The sequence below is a fragment of the Rhipicephalus microplus genome, chromosome 10 (genome assembly GCF_043290135.1).
Source record: "Rhipicephalus microplus isolate Deutch F79 chromosome 10, USDA_Rmic, whole genome shotgun sequence".
NCBI classification, from domain to species: domain Eukaryota; kingdom Metazoa; phylum Arthropoda; class Arachnida; order Ixodida; family Ixodidae; genus Rhipicephalus; species Rhipicephalus microplus.
In genome coordinates this window covers 57,676,913-57,698,848 of record NC_134709.1, presented here as the reverse complement: position 1 = coordinate 57,698,848, position 21,936 = coordinate 57,676,913, and the positions used below count along the sequence as shown (strand labels likewise).

Here is a 21,936-nt window from a genome sequence, read left to right as displayed (position 1 = left end):
TTCTTTGGAGCTGTACAACATAATTGCTGATCTCAATGTTTCTCAAAATGTCTTATAAGACATCTCCTACGAATGTAAAAATACTGTGCCAAGTAAACCACTATCTATAAAAAGATATTCTGGGTGTCATTTATATTGCAACAACGATTTTATAATCACCACAAGCCTATTTTGCCCTGGAGGTTTATTCCACAAGCCCAAATTGATAACCTCAGCACGTGTGACGCATGCTCTGTGTGCAAGCGTTAAAACTGCAATCTCAAACAGAAAGAACGTGCCGGCCAGCTTCGTCAGGCGAAAGGGCATGAATAGTTTCCGGTGGGGTGGCTGCATTGCTTGGGCATAAAAATCAAACTTTGAACAAGACAGGTGAGATGGTGCGCACAAGAGCAATGGCAATTTCGACAACACCTGTAAAGAGCGGATATTTCTTTGTGCCTTCATGAGTAGGCTTCTGCGAATAGTGAATTTTAGGTTCGAAGCGAATAGTAACTTTGATCAAACAATTAGAATTGGAATAGAATCTATCATGTATAAAAAAATGGGCATATTTATCATGACCTATTTAACCTGCACAATACTTTTTCTGAAATATGGCCTCTATGCAAGAGCTTTCTTTAGGTTTTCCATTCAAAAGCAGTCTAAACAACTTTGAGAAGCAGCAAAACCCCTCAAAAATTTTGTGAATCTGTCCAGCATGAGCAAAGTCGCAAATATTTGCCACATGCTGCAATTGCATTCTCTCTCTCGTCCTGATGAAAGTGCTTGAAGCAAAGATGGGAGAGATGGCATGCATATGGAAAGGAAATACGTCACATGCGTGTTGCGACCTTGACTACTCTTTCTTTCTCTTTTTTTATATAAATTCGCGGCTTTTCAGGGCGACGGCGTATGTACGCGTGGACGTGTCACGGCTGCCCGCAGTCACCCCAGTGACGATTGGGCACCCCATGCTCGAATCAGCGAATGACTGGTACAATGGCTCAGACTAGTGATTTTTGGAATTGTAGCGTCATTTGCGGAGAAAAGCGAGCAATTTTTATCTGACTGGGATTCATTGTGCATTTATGGTTTTGTGCTGCGCTCTTAATATTTCGCTCGCATATTCTCAGTAGCTTCGACTACCGATCGGCAGCGTTTGCTGACCATGCTCAAAAAGTGTTGCAGGACCCCTTTAAATTTGATGTGAGATTTCGCGACAGAGCAAATTTGTCTTGAGTAGATGTTTTCACGGTTTATCATCGTATTTCTGCAGGGAAAATATCTTTACAGGTGATTACTTGCGGTTTTGTATACACTTATCCGTTCATGTCGAATACTTCGAAATATTCGACATTAGGAATACTGCTAGACACACGCCACGGTAGAGCAACCGTTTGTTGGGCCTAACAGCACCGAGACAGCAACCAGCGGTTTCAGCAGCAGCTACAGCAGCACGAGCCTCTGCCACAACAAACGTCTTCTTCGTCGTTCTTAGAGCCTGGATTTGTCACTATATTGACTCTCCGGTGCGAAAGGAGCCATTCTAGCGACCTATGGCACAGACAGGACTGGTGGGTCGTAGTGAGGTTTTAGACGCTCGACGTGCACAGTCTCGCGCCTGCGGCGCCGTTGATCTGTAGGTGGCTGAATAGGTTCAACTATGTAGTTGACTGGTGAAGTCTGGCGCAGGGTCTGGTACGGATTGTCATACTTGGGTATGAAGTCTGAGCAAAGGCCTGGGGCAGACGATGGCACTCGGAGCCACACCATATCCCCAGGTACGTATGACGAAGGGGATGAGCGTCGGTCATCCGAGTGCTTCTGGCGAGCCTGATCGTGCGTAGTTAGCGAATGTGCTAGCTGCCGACATTCTTCGGCATATGTGGCGGCTTCGGCCAAAGTTGTCGATTCTGAAGGGTCTGGGCGGTACAGAAGGATAGTGTCCAAGAACGATGAAAGTTCCCGACCATAAAGAAGGAAGAATGGGGAGAATCCAGTTGTCGATTGAATTGCGCTATTGTAAGCATAAGTAACGAATGGCAGTATGCGGTCCCAGTTCGTATGGTCATCAGAAACATACATGAAGAGCATGTCACTCAGCATTCGATTGAACTGCTCGGTCATCCCGTTGGTTTGGTGGTGGTATGCGGTCGTTGTTCGGTGCACGATGTTGCATTCGCGTAGGAGGGCTTCTACAGCTCCCGACGAGAAAGAACGCCCACAGTCACTGAGAAGCTCGCGGGGTGCACCATGCCGAAGGACGAGGTTCTGCAGAATGAACAGGCCGACTTCACGTGCAGTGGTTTCGGGAAGCACCGAAGTTTCGGCATAGCGCGTAAGGTGGTCCACGGCTACGATGACCCAGCGGTTTCCATTTGATGTGTATGGTAGGGGACCGTACAAGTCGATTCCAGTGCGGCTGAAAGGCTGAGTAGAAGAAGGCAGTGGCTGGAGTGGCCCTGTGGTTGTGCGAGGGGAGCTCTTTCGGCGTTTGCACAAAGAACATGAACGGACGTACTGCCTAGCAAAGCGGTACATTCCGCGTCAGTAATATCGAATTCGTAGGGGAGCATATGTCTTCACTACACCTGCGTGGGCGCATTGTGGATCCGCGTGGAAGGAGGCACAGACGTCAGAACGTAGGTGGTGAGGTATTACCAGCAACCATTTGCGGCCATCAGATAGGTAGTTTCACCGGTAAAGAAGACCGTCACGGATGGTAAAATGGCGAGCAGTTCGTCGAAGTAAACGGTTGTCTGTACGTTGAGACGTCTGAGACAGGTACTCTAAGAGAGACGCTATCCATGGATCCTGGTGTTGCTCAGCAGACATGTCGGCCTGTTCAAGTGAAGAACATTCGCAGCTGGAAACAGACGCTGCAACATAATCATGGGGAAGTGGCGAGCGAGAAAGAGCGTCGGCGTCCAAATGCTTGCGGCCTGACCGATAAATTACACGAATATCGTAATCTTGGAGACGTAGTGCCCAGCGAGCTAGGCGACCAGATGGGTCTTTTAATGACGACAACCAACACAATGCGTGGTGATCAGTCACGACGTCAAATGGGCGGCCATATACGTAAGGCCGGAATTTTGTGATTGCCCAAATAATGGCAAGGCATTCTTTCTCGGTGACTGAATAGTTCTTTTCCGCTTTAGTGAGGGCGCGACTAGTGTAGGACACAACATACTCATTTGAAGCCAGATTTACGCTGGGCAAGAATAGCGCCGAGGCCAACTCCACTAGCGTCCGTATGGATTTCGGTTGGAGCATGTGGATCAAAGTGGCGTAAAATAGGTGGGGATGTCAGAAGATGGCGTAAAGACGCGAATGCTTCGTCGCATGCTGCGGACCACACTGAGACGTTTTCGTTGTCGGCAAGTAGCTGTCAGGGGTGGGGTTATGGTGGCGAAATTGGCCATAAAATGGCGAATATATGAGCAGAGCTCGATGAAGCTGCGAAGTTCTTTTAGTGTAGCCGGCCTGGGAAAGTCGGTGACAGCGCGAAGCTTGGCTGGATCAGGACGAACACCATGCTTGCTAACATGCCCTAAGATGGTAAGCTGGCGGGCAGCGAAGTGGCATTTCTTCAAATTCAGCTGCAGTCCAGCGTTGGAAAGACAAGTCAGGACGCTTGCTAGGCGGCTGAGGTGGGAGTTGAAGTCCTTTGAAGAAACAACGTCATCCAAATAGCACAGGCATGTGTTCCATTTAAAGCCTCTAAGCATGTTGTGCATGAGACGCTCGAAGAAGCAGGTGCATTACAGAGGCTGAATGGCATGACGTTAAACTCGTACAATCCGTCAGGCATTACAAACGCAGTCTTGGAGCGGTCAGCTTCATTCATAGGGACCTGCCAGTAGCCGGATCGAAGATCTAAAGAAAAGAACTCTGCTTCTGGCAGGCAATTGAGGGTGTCATCGATTCTTGGCAGCGGATAAACATCTTTTCTTGTGATTTTATTAAGACGCCTGTAATCAACGCAAAATCTGATGCTACGATTTTTTTTTTACCAGTACAACCGGAGAGGCCCAACGGCTGTTTGAAGGTTGTATTACACCAGGGCGAAGCATATCGTTCACCTGATCATCAATGGCACGGCGTTCAGCATGAGAAACTCGATATGGGCGCTGGCGCAAAGGTGCATGGCTACCGGTGTCGATTTTGTGAACGATGGCAGACGTATGACCCAAAGAAGGTTGGCTATGGTCAAATGACATCTTGAAGCGATTGAGTAAAGCCAGGAGTTGGGTGCGCTGAGCAACGGGAAGTTTAGGGTCAGTGGATGGGGAAAAACCCTCCGGAGATGAAGTGGGAGTGGTATCAAAGGTAATGGTGTTTAAGTGAGATGATGACAAGTCATCAGGTAGGTGACTGGATGAAGCAGAATCAATTTCCTTAAGGTGACCGAGGAGTTCGCCGCGGAATAATATGGCCAGGAAAGGAAGCGAGTTCGTTATATAAATGGAGCCACGTGAGTTTTCTACGGTGACAACTGCGAACGGGAGAAAGAAGCTTTTGCGAGAGCCGAAGGTGTCTGAGGGGATAAAGAGAGCGGTGACAGAGGGTGCGTTGTGACAGAAGAGTGGCACATGAACACAGGATAGAGGAGGGATGCGAGTGTCCGTGGCTACGGCGACTCTGGAAGATAGCGGCTTGAAAGAAGGTGCTTCAGACGTCGGCGCTTGACACAGGGGCAGTTCACACATCATCGACAACTCTAGTTCGGCACACGCACAGTGAATGACAGCATGATGAGCGCAGAGAAAGTCCCAGCCTAAGATGATATCGTGTGAACATGGGGAAAACACTAATTCGACTACATACAAAATATTTTCGATGACCAGTCGAGCTGTGCACGTCGCAGAAGGTTGGATGTGATGCCCTGTGGCGGTGCAGAGAGAGACATCGGAAAGCGGCAGCGTAAGCTTCTTCAACTTGCGGCACAGTTCACCACTTCACACAGACACGGCAGCACCAGTATGAACGAGCGCTTTAACAGCAACACCATCAATATGCACAGTTATTTCATTGGCAGGTAAAAAGGAAGGCCTTGAAGGTTTCGATATATGCGCACTTCTTGCCTCGGGAACTGCGATGGTCAGTTTTCCGTTTGGGCGGGTGCTGATCGAGGAAGCATCTGAGAAATAGAGCGGCGCCATGGTGAGGGCGACCGATTCCTGTCGAAGCCGCAGCGACTGATCCGACGTGGGGTAGAACGAAGACGGGTGTGGTGGCTCTGGACGATAGGAGTCCATAAGTCGCCTCACCAGCAGTTGGGTTGTAATACGGCAGTAGCGTGCTACATGACCAGGAAGCTGGCAGGAATAGCAAATTGGCTTGTTGTCTGGAGTGCCCCAAGGGTTTGTTGATGGTTGTGTGGGGTGGCGAACAGAAGGTGGATGGCGACGGGTAGGTGGACTTGCTGCGTAGAGGGGACGGGGCTGTCTAGCAAGGTCCGCGACGCTTGACGGTTGGTAGTGACGGGGGCAATGGTCAGTTTGCTAGCATTGGCTGCGATCGTCTGGCGGCCTCAGCGTAAATGAGATTGGCGGAGATAGGCGGAGGATTGTATGTGGGAGACAGGGCGTCAGAAACTTGCTCTTCGATTGCTTTGCGGAGCGTTGGGGTCAGCGTGTGTGCACTCGTCGGGACGTACGGCACAAGAGACAATTGGTGCGAAACTTCTTCTTGGACAAACTGCTGGATTCGCTGCATTAACGTGGTTTGTTCGGAGGAAACAGCGCCAATGGTTAACCCAGATGTAGAGGTCATGTGTAGGTTTGGATCTCGAGTAAAAGTCCGCTCTTTCCGCAGCTCTTCAAAACTCTGACAGTGCTAAATAAGCTGGGCAACCCTTTGCGGGTTTTTCGCAACGAGTATGTCAAGGGCGCCGTCCTCAATACGTTTCATGATGTGTCGTATTTTGTCAGTGTCAGACATTACGGAATCGATACGACCGCAGAGGTCCAGAACATCCTCAATATCCGAGGTAAAGGTCCCGCCTGAGCGCTGTGCGCGGCAGCGCAGGCGCTGTTCGGCGCAGAGCTTGCGAACAGCGGGTCAGCCAAAGACTGCTGCGAAGTGCGTCTTAAAGGTTGGCCAAGAGGGTATTTCCGCTTTGTGGTTGTTAAACCACACTTCTGCCACGCCCGCGAGATAGAAATTGAGGTAAGCGAGCTTGTCTGTGTCATCCCACTTATTGTGGGTGCTTTCCGCTTCATACTGCGACAGCCAGTCTTCGGCGTCTTGGTCGTCGGTCACGTTGAAAATCGCTGGATCTCGCTGTCGTGGCATTCCGGAACAGGTGACAGATGGGATTATCACTGCAGGGGGCTGGGTCATGTTGTCAGGCATTGGCGAGACTAGGGGCTGAGGTAGAGTCTGGGAACAGAGTTCCAGTTTGAGACAACCAGCACTCTCCACCAAATGTAAGAATACTGCTAGATGCACACCGGGGTAGAGCAACCGTTTATTGGGCCTAACAGCACCGAGACAGCAACCAGCGGTTTCAGCAGCAGCTGCAGCAGCATGAGCCTTCGCCACAACAAACGTCTTCTTCGTCGTTCTTGGAGTCCGTATTTTTCACTACAGACAATTTAAATTCGAATCAAATTTGAGTACTTCACTATTTGTTTGAATATTCGCGCAAGCCTATTTACCAGTTATTTCAAATTAGAGGGACGAGCAGCACGAAAATCACTAGGCCAGAGCTTTGTATGGTTATCCGAAATTCTATCCTACAGGAGTCAAAGGGTCACTACATAAAAAGAAATACTTCTTAATGTGGCGACTGCATTAGCTGCTCGTATGTCATCACGTTCATGGATTCACTTTTGCAGCTAAACGGTGACTTTTTTCTTTCCTACACATTTATATTTAGTTACAAATTATGACAATGCAGTAAATTCTATAATGAAGCACATAGTGGTATCTATGAAGAGTCGCCCTTTGCTTTTCTTGGAGCTCGGGTATGACGTTGTAGTTAAGGTTAAAGAAGTGAGAAACAAAAAAGAACATGGACAACTCTTTTGATTCACAGTCAAGAGGAAAATGTAATAGTCCAATAGTGCCCTGTATGCATCGCCTTCTTAATTGCTAGCCTAGCCTGGGTTCTTAGTGCATGCCTAAACCGTGACAATGGCTGTTTCGACCTACTGTACAATGCCCACTGCAGGTGCAGTTATTGTCTACCTATTCACTGTGGCACACACCCACTGTGGGCGATTCGTCAAGAATTGAAGTGCAGTTCTTAGGTGCCTCTCAGCAATACTTCCTTTTGCGAATCAGCGAAGAATTCATAACACAATACGCGAACCTGTGCAGCTGCTCCTTTTGTTCTTGCGTTTGCAGCTGATAATATGTCTTAGCACTTTGTATTGTGTAGGAAATTAAAACGCCCAGTCACTGGAATTTGAATGTCTTGAGGCTTCGTGCGATTGCTCTCTTCTGCCAACCAGTCTTACATGGATTGAGAAGACTCAATCTATTACATCACAATCACATAAAGCTTTTGTCCAAAGCAGTTTACCGTAATACAGAGACTTTGCGTTATGAAGCACTTGCTGTCAACACAAATGGTGTGTATTCGACGGTGACTCGAACAAATATTTTTTGTTATTCTTTGCGTCTTTCCTAATGTTTCGGTCAATAGCATGACAATTATTCGCTTTTAAGGATAGAGGCACCCCAACACTGCCGTTGACACCGACACCAAGATTTCGGCAAAACCGGCTTTTTTAACATAGTTGCGTTAAAATAGGCTCTGTAGCTGCCCCGTCTATAAGTATTGGAGGTCTTTTCAGAACAGTCACATACTTATTGGGTTGGGAGAAGCCGCAGAAGAATGGCACAACTCACTTTTGACAAAGTGTAATTGATAATCAAAAATTGCCAAATCTTGTAATTAGATCAACTAGATTGTTTCAGTTTTGGAAAGAAATCAATTGCATTACAATAATACAAGAAAATGTACTTGATTAGGACTAATCGATTACTTGTGATGAGTAACGTACAGCTCTCCAGGTGCGGAACAGGTCAGGTATTCCGAGGCAGCTTCGCAGTCAAGACACTTCGAATGTAGCCATTGCATCGAATTGTTTGCCGCAGACTCAGCTGCCTTGTCCGTGCGGCTTGCACTGGGAACCGCATCACTAGAGCTGTCACAGCTGGCCGTTGGAAGTGCCAGGTGGGTCTTGTTATCGGCCGTCTCAAGGCAATCTGGAAGAAAACGCAAAGGTTTGTCATCTTGCGACAATGAATGGCAACAACCGACTGTAAAGAAATGACAAAACTCAATATCTACTACAGAATTAGTTGGCATGAAGAAACACAATCACAATAGGACCATCGTTCACGTCTTTTCAAGCATGCGAATAATAATGTCAGAAAACGCAAGTACAGGCAAACGAAATTATTGGGCGGGAAATAAGGGAGCCAGTGTTATATACCAGGGTTTAGTATCTATGCATATTCCTAGAACACATTTCACGTTAAAGTGATCTCTTCTGTTTTTCCCATGTTTTCATGTTGCAAACACTTCCTTAAGCTGTCCTAATGACTATAGTATCAGTCAGATTACAATGAAAGTGTACGACACATATGAAAAATATGGGGAATGAATTTATGTAGTAATTATGCTCATACCGTATGTAATTATTGTTACTACATGCAGATTAGTACAGTACGTGTGGGCAGAGAGAGCACCGCTATTGCCTTATCGCAGTGTTATCTGAATATCATCAGTCAGGCAGAAACTGCGGAATCAGGGCATAAACAAAACATATATAAACATCCCGGAAGAAATATACAGAGGATCATTTGCCACCATACTGGTCTATGAAGAAAGCTACAGTATACGAATCAAGAATAATGTAAGGCAAGGGGATACGATCTCCCCAATGCTATTTACCACGGCTTTACAGGAGATTTTCAGAGGCCTAGACTGGGGATAGCTAGGATTAAGAATTAATGAAATGTACCTTAGTAACATAGTGCTTCGTCAATGTCATTGCATTGCTGACTCACTCAGGGGATGAATTGCACTGATTATTACCGATTATGCAAAGAGAACACAAAGCTAAGTCTCAAAATTGATCTGCAGAAAACGAAAGTAACTTGCAACATCCAAAGAAAACAGAGCTTTGATATAGGTATTATGCTATAGAAGTTTTAAAAGATTACATCTACTTAGGACAGGTAATAACTGATGAGTTGAACCACGAGATTGAAGTAGTTAGAATAAGAATGGGGTGGAGCACATTTGGCGAACACTCTCAAATCATGAGTGGTAAACTGCCACGATTCCTCAAGAAGAAGGCATATAATAGCTGCATCTTGCCAGTATTTACCTACGAAGTAGAAACAGAGGCTTACAAAGAGAGTTCAGCTGAAACTGAGGACCATAGCAGCGAGTGATGGAAAGGAAAAAGTTAGGTCTCACCTTAAGAAACAACAAGAAAGCAGAGTGGATCAGGGAACAAACCAGGGTTAAGAATATCATGGTTGAAATCAATAAGAAGAAATGGACATGGACCAGGCACAAAGGCAGGATAACCACTGATATTTAAGGTAACTGTCTTGATTCCCAAAGAAGGCTAATGCACGAGGGGGAGACACAAAGTTAGGTGGGTCAATGAGATCAAAAAGTTCGCAGTTGTAATGTGACCACGGAAATCACAAGCATAAGACCGGGTGGATTGGCAGACTAAAGGAGAAGGCTTTGCCCTGCAGTGGGCGTGGTGAGAATATATATATATATATATATATCTATGTGTATATATATATATCTATATATATTTATAATTAGGAATAAAGGAGCACACTTACGAAAATTCTATAATTGTTTACTCTACTTTTCGGCCGTGGCACGGCCGAAACGTAGAGTAAACAATTATCAAGTTTTCGTAAGTGTCCTCCTTTATTCGCAATTATATTTACACCGGACCCAGAAAATTTCTTATATATATATATATATATATATATATATATAAATGTTTTAAATGGGCTTGGAGTTTCTAGAGAAAGTTTAGCCATTAGCCATCCAGTGGTATGTAAAGTCAACAGAACCTTGGCAACCTGCAAAGGTAACCCTTCTGTGGGCAAGACAGATATGGTTGCTTGAAAAAAAATTGAGGGGTACTGTGTACAGCAAGATGGGAGGACTTGGCATATAATAAGGCTAAATCAAAGGGTTTTCTATTTCTCTTATATTATCACTGTACCATTTAGTAACTACATAAAACCAGCTAGCCCGATCTGCTCCCTTTCAAAAGTGCACATTGATAGCCCTTAAAACAGAAGACAAAATGCTGAAATCTCACCAGTTTTGTCAATGGCGGTGCCCGGTGCTGCCATGGCAGAGGTGTCGGGTGGTGGTGTGGTGGAATTGGACGTGCCTGGTACTGCGGCGGTGGTGCATGGCGCTCCCATTGTAGTGGAAGTAGCCGACGCAACAGTGGCAGTGATGGTGGCTGATGCTGTGGTTGCAAAATTTGGCTTTAAAAAATACATATCTTACAGCGTTTCCTTGACACAGTACCATCATCTTGGCGTTACTTAAAAAAAGGAGAGATCGGAGCTCCGAGTAGCCACAATATTGCATACCCCCAATGAAAAACAAAACGAGCTCTGTTCCAAGTTCTGTTTTATAGCTTTGATTCCCATTTTGTGTATGCTTCATTTTATCAGCTTTCATTTATTGTGCAGTTGCTGTCAGTTATTGCCGTACCATTTCAGAAAAAACTAAAATATAACCAACTCGTTTTACAGAAAAAGCTGTTATGAGATCAAAACAAGTGTTGTGAGCCGTAGTTGTCCATCGGTGTCCGTAACCACTATTGCACGAAATAAAATAAAACTAAATAGAAAACACCAAGGAAACTATTTCAACCCAGGTTCACTCCATGCCAGCTCAGAATTATACCACTTAGCCACATCAGTGCTTGAAATTGCATTGAAAACTGACCTTGGACCCTCTTCACGACGAGAAAGCAATTACGGTAATTTGAGTAATAAACTTATCAGAACAACAACGGAACAACCAGGCATCAAAGAATGCGAATTGCGTTACGATCTAGTCATCGAATGCTCAAATCCATTATAAAAGCTTCTGGCATAATTCATCTTCATCAGCAATAGCATCAAAAAATAATACAAACTCCTTGCAAGTCTGTAGCGAGTACCATGCTTTTCAGAAGAATGACGAAGATTGGCATAGTGAATGCCTTTCGACAACACAAAAGATATGATGATTCATTGTGTAGTGCGTAGCATGTAGACAGGATAACCGCTGGTCATAAAGGGTAACTGACCATGGTTTGCCAGAGAAGGCAAGTGGGTTAGGGGGAGACAGAAATTTAGGTGGGCAGATGACATTAGGAAGTTAGCGTGTGTAAAGTGGAAGCAGCAAGCACAGGATGGAGTTGACTGGCAGAATATGAAAGAGGCCTTTGTCGACGTACTCAGGCTGATGATGATGACTGTCTTATATTGTACCACAATACTATGAAGCAGGTCCGCATAGATACACATTTCGTGTATACAAGCCTCTTCAAACCAATAAAGTCAAATTAAGTTCTTCAAGGAGAAACTAAGGGCTGTATGTTTTAATGCTATAATAATAATGAAAAAGCTTCCATCACTCACCATTGTCAATAGTAGTGTCGGCATCCTGGTGATCCATATCTTCTAGTTTTGCATTGAGTTTATCCTCAGGACGTCTACAGAGAAAGGTCATCATGTTTTGTTGTGTAGTGCCTACGATAACATGAGCTATAATAATAATAAACAAGAAACTGCTAAAACCCTGGACAAATTGACTACTGGCAAGCGTATCCATATCACCATAAGTGCAGAAGCAACTGAGTCTTATTTATGCAGAGACATCCTTACAGTTTCTGATGTGCTTTCAAAGAAACACACAACTTGTTTGCCTTGCAAACTAATTAAGCTTGAATGCATAGACAATAAACGTTACACTTTGAAGACGACATGTATCGACATGACCAAAACGGCACGCGAGAGTTCCCCTACGATAGAAAACATTCGCAGTGCAGATTGATGTCAAATGTGGTCATGAAAACACTGGCAAGAAAGAGGTCACCAGTTCCTCCGATTGCATTACTTTCGTGGCGCAATTCCCTGTCTCCATTCGTTTTATGATGTTTGTTCTGTGCAGGTAACGCAAACTAGGCTACTAAGATAGCAGGATGGCATTGCATAAAAGGCATTAATCTTTGCGAATCACCCTTGCATGCACTTTTTTCCTATCATAAAAAAGTCCACGTGACTTCGAAAATTCCGGTAACTAGTATGAATATGCACCTATTTTTGTATTACATACCTAAATTATATCACAAAGGGCCATTACACTTTTTTGGAGCTGCACAAAATAATTGCTGATCTCAGTGTTTCTCAATATGTATTATAAGACATCTCCTACGAATGCAAAAATACTGTGCTAAGTAAACCACTATCTATAAAAAATATTCTGGGTGTCATTTATATTGCAACAACGATTTTATTATCACCACAAGCCTGTTTTGCCCTCATCGTTTATTCCACAAGTCCAAATTGATAACCTCAGCACGTGCGTCGCATGCTCTGTGTGCAAGCGTTAAAACTGCAATCTCAGACAGACAGAACGTGCCGGCCCGCTCCGTCAGGCGAAAGGGCATGAATAGTTTCCGGTGGGGTGGCTGCATTGCTTCGGCATAAAAATCAAACTTTGAACAAGACAGGTGAGATGGTGCACACAAGAGCAATGGCAATTTCGACAACACATGAAAAGAGCGGATATTCCTTTGTGCCTTCACGAGTAGGCTTCTGCAAATAGTGAATTCTAGGTTTGAAGCGAATAGTAACTTTGGTCGAACAACATCAATTCGAATAGAATCTATCATGTAAAGAAAAATGGGCATATTTATCATGACCTATTTAACCTACACAATACTTTTTTTGAAATATGGCCTCTATGAAAGAGCTTTTTTTAGGTCTTCTATTCAAAAGCAGTCTAAACAACTATGAGAAGCAGCAAAATTTGACTTTCAATAGGATGCAAGTGATAGCCTGTAAAATATGTAGCATTATTCATTTCTGTTAGAGTTTATAAACTGGCAAAACAAGCTTTTAAGCTAAGAAAATGATAAATCGATTTGAGGATAGTATATTCATTTAAAGGGACCTTACAAAAGTTTTCAAATAGCCATGGAATAGATTCACTAAAGAAGCTTCTTACTTTATGAATTAACCCCCTCAAAAATTTTGTGAATCTGTCCAGCATGAGCAAAGTGGCAAATATTTGCCACATGCTGCAATTGCATTCTCTCTTCTCGTCCTGATGAAAGCGCTTGAAGCAAAGATGGGAGAGATGGCATGCATATGGAAAAGAAATACGTCACATGCGTGTCGTGACCTTGACCACTCTTTTTCTCTTTTTATATAAATTTGCGGCTTTTCAGGGTGACCCCGTATGTTTGCATGGACGTGTCGCAGCCGCCCACAGCCGCCCTAGTGTCGATTGTGCACTCCATGCTCAAATCAGCGAATGGCTGGTACAATGGCTCAGACTAGCGATTTTTGGCATTGTGGCGTCATTTGCGGAGAAAAGAGCAATTTTTATCTGATTGGGATTTATTGTGCATTTAAGGTTTTGTGCTGCGCTCTAATATTTCGTTCGCGTATTCTCAGTAGCTTCGACTACCGATCGGCAGCGTTTGCTGACCATGCTCATGAAGTTTTGCAGGACCCCTTTCAATTTGAAGTGAGACTTCCCGACAGAGCAAATTTTTCTTGAGTAGGTGTTTTCAAGGCTTAGCACCATATTTCTGCAGTGAAAATATCTTTACAGGCGATCACTTGCGGTTTAGTATACACTTATTCGTTCATGTCGAATACTTCGAAATATTTGATAATTCAAATTCGAATCAAATTTGAGTACTCTACTATTCCTTTGAATATTCGCGCAAGCCCATTCACCAGTTATTTCAAATTAGAGGGACGAGCAGCACGAAAATTGCAAGGCCAGAGCTTTGTATGGTTATCCGAAATTGTATCCTACAGGAGTCAAAGGGTCACTACATAAAAACAAAAACTTAATGTGGCGACTGCATTAGCCGCTCTTATGTTATCACGTTCATGGATTCACCCTTGCAGCTAAACGGTGACTTTTTTCTTTTCTACACATTTATATGTAGTTACGAATTACGACAGTGGAGTAAATTCTATAATGAAGCACATAGTGGTATCTATGAAGAGTCGCCCTTTGCTTTTCTTGGAGCTCGGGTATGACGTTGTAGTTAAGGTTAAAGAAGTGAGAAACAAAAAAGAACATGGACAACTCTTTTGATTCACAGTCAAGAGGAAAATGTAATAGTCCAATAGTGCCCTGTATGCATCGCCTTCTTAATTGCTAGCCTAGCCTGGGTTCTTAGTGCATGCCTAAACTGTGACAATGGCTGTTTCGACCTACTGTACAATGCCCACTGCAGGTGCAGTTATTGTCTACCTATTCACTGTGGCACACACCCACTGTGGGCGATTCGTCAAGAATTGAAGTGCAGTTCTTAGGTGCCTCTCAGCAATACTTGCTTTTGCGAATCAGCGAAGAATTCATTACACAACACGCAAACCTATGCAGCTGCTCCTTTTGTTCATGCGTTTGCAGCTGATGATATGTCTTAGAACTTTGTATTGTGTAGGAAATTAAAATTCTCAGTCACTGGAATTTGAATGTCTTGAGGCTTCGTGCGATTGTTCTCTTCTGCCAACCAACCTTACATGCGTTAAGAAGACGAGATGCATTACATCACAATTATATAAAGCTTTTATCCAAAGCAGCTATCAACGCAGATGGTGTGTGTTCGATGGTGTCTCGAACCAATAACTTTTCTTATTCATTGCATCTTGCTGAATTTATTGGTCAATGAAACAATGATTGTCCACTCTGAACAAAAGAGGCATGCAGACATTTCCACCAGCATTTTGCCGAAACAAGCTTTCTTAACATTGTTGCATTAAAATAGTTTCCGTAGCTTCCCCATCTCCGTGTACGGAAGGTGTCTTCAGAACAGTCACATACTTATTGGCATGGGAGTAGCCACAGAAGACTGGTACAACTCGCTTTTGACAAAATGTAATTGATAATCAAAAATAATTACGAAATCTTGTCATTGGATCAACTAGATTGATTCAGTTTCGAAAAAATAATTACATTACAATAATACAACAAAATGCAGTTGATTAGAACTAATCGATTACTTGTGACTGGTAACGTACAGCTCTGCTGTTGCGGAACAGGTCAGGTGTTCCGAGGTAGCTTTGCTGTCAAGACACTTCAACTGTTGCCCATGCATCGAGCTGTTTGCCGCAGATTCAGCTGCCTTGTCTGCAGGGCTTGCACTGGGAACTGCGTCACTGGAGCTGTCGCTGCTGGCCATTGGAAGCGCCAGGACGGTTTTGTTTTCTGCCGTTTCAAGGCAATCTGGAAGAAAACTCAAGGGTTTGTCATCTCGCGACAATGAATGGCGATAACGGACTAAAGAAATGACAGAATTCAAGAACTTCTACAGAATTAGTTCGGATGAACAAACACGATCACAATAGGACCATCATTCACATATTTTCAAGCATGCGAATAATAATGTGAGAAAATGCAAGTACACGCATACAAAAAATTGAGGCGGGAGTTAAGGGAGCCAGTGACATATACCAGGGTTTAGTATCTATGCATATTCCTAGAACACATTTCACGTTAAAGTGATCTCTTCTGTTTTTCCCATGTTTTCATGTTGCAAACACTTCCTTAAGCTGTCCTAATGACTATAGTATCAGTCAGATTACAATGAAAGTGTACGACATATATATAAAAATTATGCGGAATAAATTTCTGTAGTAAGTATACTCATACCGTATGTAATTGTTGTTACTACATACAAATTAGTACGAAACGTATGGGCAAAGAGAGCCCCGCTATTGCGTTATAGCGGTGTTCTCTGAATATCATCAGTCAGGCAGAAACTGCGAAATCAGGGGGTCGACAAAGAATATATAGACATCCCCGAAGGAATCTACAGAGGATCATTTGACACCATACTGCTCTATGAAAAAAGCTACAGAATACCAATCAAGAAAGACGTAAGGCAAGGGGATACAATCTCCCCGATGCTATTTACCACATCCTTACAGAAGATTTTCAGAGGCCTAGACTGGGGAGAGCTAGAAATAAGAATTAATGAAATGTACCTTAGTAACCTAGTGCTTCGTCAAAGTCATTGCATTGCTGAGTCACTCAGGGGACGAATTGCAACTCATGATTACCGATTATACAAGGAGAACACAAAGGTAAGTCTCAAAATTGATTTACAAAAAACGAAAGTAACATACAACATCCAAAGAAAACACAGCTTCGATATAGGTATTATGCTATTGAAGTTTTGAAAGATTACATCTGCTTAGGACAGGTGATAAATGATGAGCTGAACCACGACATTGAAGTAGTTAGAATAAGAATGGGGTGGAGCACATTTGGAAAAATCTCTCAAATCATGACTGGAAGGCTGCCACTATTCCTCAAGAGGAAGGCATATAATAGCTGCATCTTGCCAGTATTTACCTACGAAGTAGAAACATACAGGCTTACAAAGAGGGTTCAGCTTAAATTGAGGACGATGCAGCGAGTGATGGAAAAGAAAATGTTAGGTCTCACCTTAACAAACAACAAGAGAGCAGATTGGATCAGGGAACAAATTAGGGTTAAGGAAATCAAGGTTGAAATCAATAAGAAGAAACGAACATGGGCCAGGCATATAGACAGGATAACCGCTGAATATTAGGGGAACTGTCTTGATTCCCAGAGAAGGCAAATGCACGAGGGAGAGACAAATTTAGGTGGGTCAATGAGATCAAGAAGTTCAGTGGTAACGTGACCATCAAAAGCACAAGACTGGGTGGATTGGCGGACTAAGGGAGAGACCTTTGGCCTCCAGTGGGCGTAGTCAGGGTGAATATATATATATATATATATATATATATATATATATATATATATATATATATATATATATATATATATATATATATATATATATATATATATATATATATATATATATTATATATTTAGTGTACATAATTGGGTCACGAAAAATACTCTAAATTCGAAGTCACTTCGTACCAGAAATTTACTATTAGCGCAAAGCTACTATTAGCAATTCTATGTAAATGCCTATAAGACTTGGTGTTTCTAGAGAATGTTTAGCCATTCAGTGTTATGCAAAGTCAACAGAACCTTCATAACCTGCAAAGGTAACCTTTTTGTGTGCAAGATAGATTTGGGATGCTTTAAAAAAATTGAGGGGTACAGTGCCAAGCAAAATGGGAGAACTTGTCATATAAAAAGGCTAAATCAAAAGGTTTCCTATTTCTCTTATACTATCACTATACTGTTAATTAACTACATGAAACCAGCTAGCCCAATCTGCTCCCCTTCAAAAGGGGACATTGATAGTTCTTTTGAAACAAAAGACAAAATGCTGAAGTCTTACCCGTTTTTTCAGTGGTGGTGCCTGATGCTGTCATGGCAGAGGTGTCGGGTGGTGGTGTGGTGGAAGTGGACGTGCCTGGTACTGCAGTGCTGGGTTGGTGTGCGGACTCAGTGGTGGTGCCTGGCGCTGTCGTTGCAGTTGAAGTACCTGATGCTGCAGTGGCAGTGATGGTGGCAAATGCTGTGGTTGCAAAATTTGGCTTTAAAAAATGCATACCTTACAGCTTTCCCTTGACACAGTACCATCATCTTGGCGTTACTTGAGAAAAGGAGAGATCGGAGCTCCAGGTAGCCACAATGTTGCATACCCCCAATGAAAAACAAAACGAGCTCTGTTCCAAGTTCTGTTTTAATAGCTTTGATTTCCATTTTGTGTATGCTTCATTTTATCAGCTTTCATTTATTGTGCAGTAGCTCTCAGTTATTGCCGTACCATTTCACAACAAAATAAGATATAACCAGCTCGTTTCACCAAAAAAGCTGTTATGATATCACAACAAGTGTTGTGAGCCGTAGTTATCCACCGGTGTCCGTAACCACTATTGCACGAAATAAAATAAAACCAAATAGAAAACACCAAAGAAACTGGATTCAAACCCGGGTTCGCTGCATGCCACTTCAGATATATACCACTTAGCCACATCAGTGCTTGAAATTGCATTGAAAACTGACCTTGGACCGGCTTCACGTGGAGAAAGCAATTACGTTAATTTGAGTAATAAACTTATCAGAAGAATAACGGAAACACAGGCATCAAAAATTGCGAATTGCCTAACGAGCTGGTCGTCGAATGCTCAAATCCATTAAAAAGCTTCAGGCATAATTCATCTTCATCAGCCACAGCATAAAAAAATTATACAATCTTCCTTGCAAGTCTGTAGCGAGTACCATGCTTCTCCGAAGAATGACAAAGATTGGCATAGTGAATGACTTTCGACAACATAAAAGATATGACGACTCATTGTGTAGTGCATAGCGTGTAGGCAGGATAACCGCTGGTCATAAGGGGTAACTGACCATGGTTTGCCAGAGAAGGCAAGTGGGTTAGGGGGAGACAGAAATTTAGGTGAGCAGATGACATTAGGAAGTTAGCGTGTGTAAAGTGGAAGCAGCAAGCACAGGACGAAGTTGACTGGCAGAATATGAAAGAGGCCTTTCTCCACGTAGTCAGGCTGATGATGATGATTGTCTTATATTGTACCACAACACTATGAAGCAGGACCGCATAGATACACATTTCGTGTATACAAGCCTCTTCAAACCAATAAAGTAATGTGGTCATATAAGTTCTTCAGGGAAAAACTAAGGGCTGTATGTTCCCATGCTATAATAATAATGAAAAAGCTTCCATCACTCACCATTGTCAATAGTAGTGTCAGCGTCCTGGTGATCCATATCTTCTAGTTTTGCATTGAGTTTATCCTCAGGACGTCTACAGAGAAAGGTAATTATGATGTTTTGTTGTGTATTGCCTACGATAACATATAGTATAATAATAATAAACAAGAAACTGCTAACACCCTGGACCAATTGACTACTGGCAATCGTATCCAAATTACCTGAAGTGTAGAAGCAACTGAGTCTTATTTATGTAAAGACATCCTTACACTTTCTGAAGTGCTTTCAAAGAAACACACAACTTGTTTGTCTTGCAAACTAATTAAGCTTGAATGCATAAACAATAAACGTTGCACTTTGAAGACGACAAGTATCGACATGACCAAAAGGGCACGCGAGATTTCGCTTACGATAGAAAACATTCGCAGTGCAGATTGATGTCAAATGTGGTCATGAAAACACTGGCAAGAAAGAGGTCACCAGTTCCTCTGATTGCATAACTTCCGTGGTGCAGCTCCCTGTCTCCATTTGTTTTATGATCTTTGTTCTGTGCAGGTAACACCAACTAGGCTACTAAGATAGCAGGATGGCATTGCATACAAGGCGTTAATCTTTGCGAATAACCCTTGCATGGACTTTTTTCCTATCAATAAAAAAAGCCCACGTGACTTCCAAAATTCTGGTGACTATAAATATGCAGCTATTTTTGCATTACATACCTAAATTATATCACAAATGGACATTACACTTCTTTGGAGCTGCACAAAATAATTGATGATCTCAGTGTTTCTCAAAATGTCTTATAAGACATCTCCTACGAATGCAAAAATACTGTGCTAAGTAAACCACTATCTATAAAAAGATATTCTGGGTGTCATTTATATTGCAACAACGATTTTATTATCACCACAAGCCTATTTCGCCCTCATCGTTTATTCCACAAGTTCAAATTGATAACCTCAGCATGTGCGTCGCATGCTCTGTGTGCAAGCGTTAAAACTGCAATCTCAGACAGACAAAACGTACCGGCCAGCTCTGTCAGGTGAAAGGGCATGAATAGTTTCCGTTGGGGTGGCTGCATTGCTTGGGCATAAAAATCAAACTTTGAACAAGACAGGTGAGATGGTGCGCACAAGAGCAATGGCAATTTCGACAACACCTGAAAAGAGCGGATATTCCTTTGTGCCTTCACGAGTAGGCTTCTGCGAATAGTGAATTTTAGGTTCAAAGCGAATAGTAACTTTGGTCGAACAATTTCGATTCGTATAGAATCGATCATGTATTAAAAAAATGGGCATATTTATCATGACCTATTTAACCTACACAATACTTTTTTTGAAAAATGGCCTCTATGCAAGAGCTTTCTTTAGGTTTTCCATTCAAAAGCAGTCTAAACAACTTTGAGAAGCAGCAAAATTTGACTTTCAATAGGATGCAAGTTATAGCCTGTAAAATATGTAACATTACTCATTTCAGTTAGAGTGTGTAAACTGGCAAAACAAGCTTTTAAGCTAAGAAAATGATAAATCGATTTGAGGATAGCATGTTCACTTAAAGGGACCCTACAAGTTTTTCAAGTAGCCATAGAATAGATTCACTAAAGAAGCTTCTTACTTTTTGAATTAAAGCCCTCAAAAATTTTGTGAATCTGTCCAGCATGAGCAAAGTCGCAAATATTTGCCACATGCTGCAATGGCATTCTCTCTTCTCGTCCTGATGAAAGCGCTTGAAGCAAAGATGGGAGAGATTGCATGCATATAGAAAGGAAATACGTCACATGCGTGACGTGACCTTGACCACTCTTTATTTTTTTTTTATATAAATTCGCGGCTTTTCAGGGCGACGGCGTATGTACGCGTGGACGTGTCGCGGCCGCCCGCAGCCGCCCCAGTGACGATTCGGAACCCCAAGCTCGAATCAGCGAATGACTGGTACAATGGCTCAGACTAGTGATTTTTGGAATTGTAGCGTCATTTGCGGAGAAAAGCGAGCAATTTTTATCTGACTGGTATTCATTGTGCATTTATGGTTTTGTGCTGCGCTCTTAATATTTCGCTCGCATATTCTCAGTAGCTTCGACTACCGATCGGCAGCGTTTGCTGACCATGCTCAAAAAGTGTTGCAGGACCCCTTTAAATTTGATGTCAGATTTCGCGACAGAGCAAATTTGTCTTGAGTAGATGTTTTCACGGCTTATCATATTTCTGCAGTGAAAATATCTTTACAGGTGATTACTTGCGGTTTAGTATACACGTATTCGTTCATGTCGAATACTTCGAAATATTCGATAATTTAAATTCGAATCAAATTTCAGTATTCTACAATTCGTTTGAATATTTGCGCAAGCCTATTCACCAGTTACTTCAAGTTAGAGGGACAAGCAGCACGAAAATCGCTAGGCCAGAGATTTGTATGGTTATTCGAAATTGTATCCTACAGGAGTCAAAGGGTCACTACATAAAAACAAAAACTTCTTAATATGGTGACTGCATTAGCCAATAATATTTCTTTAATATAATATTGTGACGAAGGAACGCGTTTATTTACAGGAAATGGTTGAGATCGGTACAGCTCAGAGCCAGAAACCGGCGACCGAGCTGCTCGTGAGCCAGACCGCTTTCACCTCTTCCTCTTCATGCGCCCATCGAGGTGTGTCATTTCCCCCGTTCGCAGACGATGCCCACTGGGCGAGTCAATAGGAAGGTTGGTGGTGATATGGCTTGAGGCGCGCGACGTGTGTCAGCTGTGTCTTGCTAGAGCGCCGACCATTGCTTGTGACGCCGGAGATGACGTATGTGACGTCACTGAGACGGTCAATGACTACAAATGGTCCGGAGTAGTGGGCCAGAAACTTTTGGCATAAACCACGTTTGCGGACAGGTGTCCACAACCACACCAGGTCACCCTTTGTGTAGGCAACGGAGTGATGGTGGGCGTCGTACCGGGTCTTGGAGCGCTGTTGAGATGCAATGGTTCGAAGGCGTGCGACGCGACGGGCTTCTTCAGCGCGGCATAGTGACTCGGCAACCGATGTTTCCACATCTAACGTAAAAGGCAGAATGGTGTCGAGGCAA

At 43.1% G+C, this 21,936-nt stretch overlaps 1 protein-coding gene across 24 annotated transcripts in view; it reads right to left on the bottom strand.

Moving 5' to 3' along the window:
• LOC119181662 (uncharacterized) overlaps window positions 1–21,936 on the bottom strand; it is a 115,249-nt gene that overhangs the window by 55,581 nt on the left and 37,732 nt on the right. For 18 of the 24 annotated variants that reach the window (XM_075875705.1, XM_075875726.1, XM_075875725.1 and 15 more), the window contains 6 exons: window positions 18,883–18,956; window positions 17,526–17,705; window positions 15,241–15,463; window positions 11,629–11,702; window positions 10,305–10,460; window positions 7,998–8,202 (listed from right to left, as the gene is read on the bottom strand). In XM_075875705.1, the coding sequence (XP_075731820.1) occupies window positions 7,998–8,202; window positions 10,305–10,460; window positions 11,629–11,702; window positions 15,241–15,463; window positions 17,526–17,705; window positions 18,883–18,956 (912 nt within the window). The remainder of the gene's footprint in view (window positions 1–7,997; window positions 8,203–10,304; window positions 10,461–11,628; window positions 11,703–15,240; window positions 15,464–17,525; window positions 17,706–18,882; window positions 18,957–21,936) is intronic. The other 6 variants (XM_075875710.1, XM_075875720.1, XM_075875728.1 and 3 more) reach the window with 4 other exon arrangements.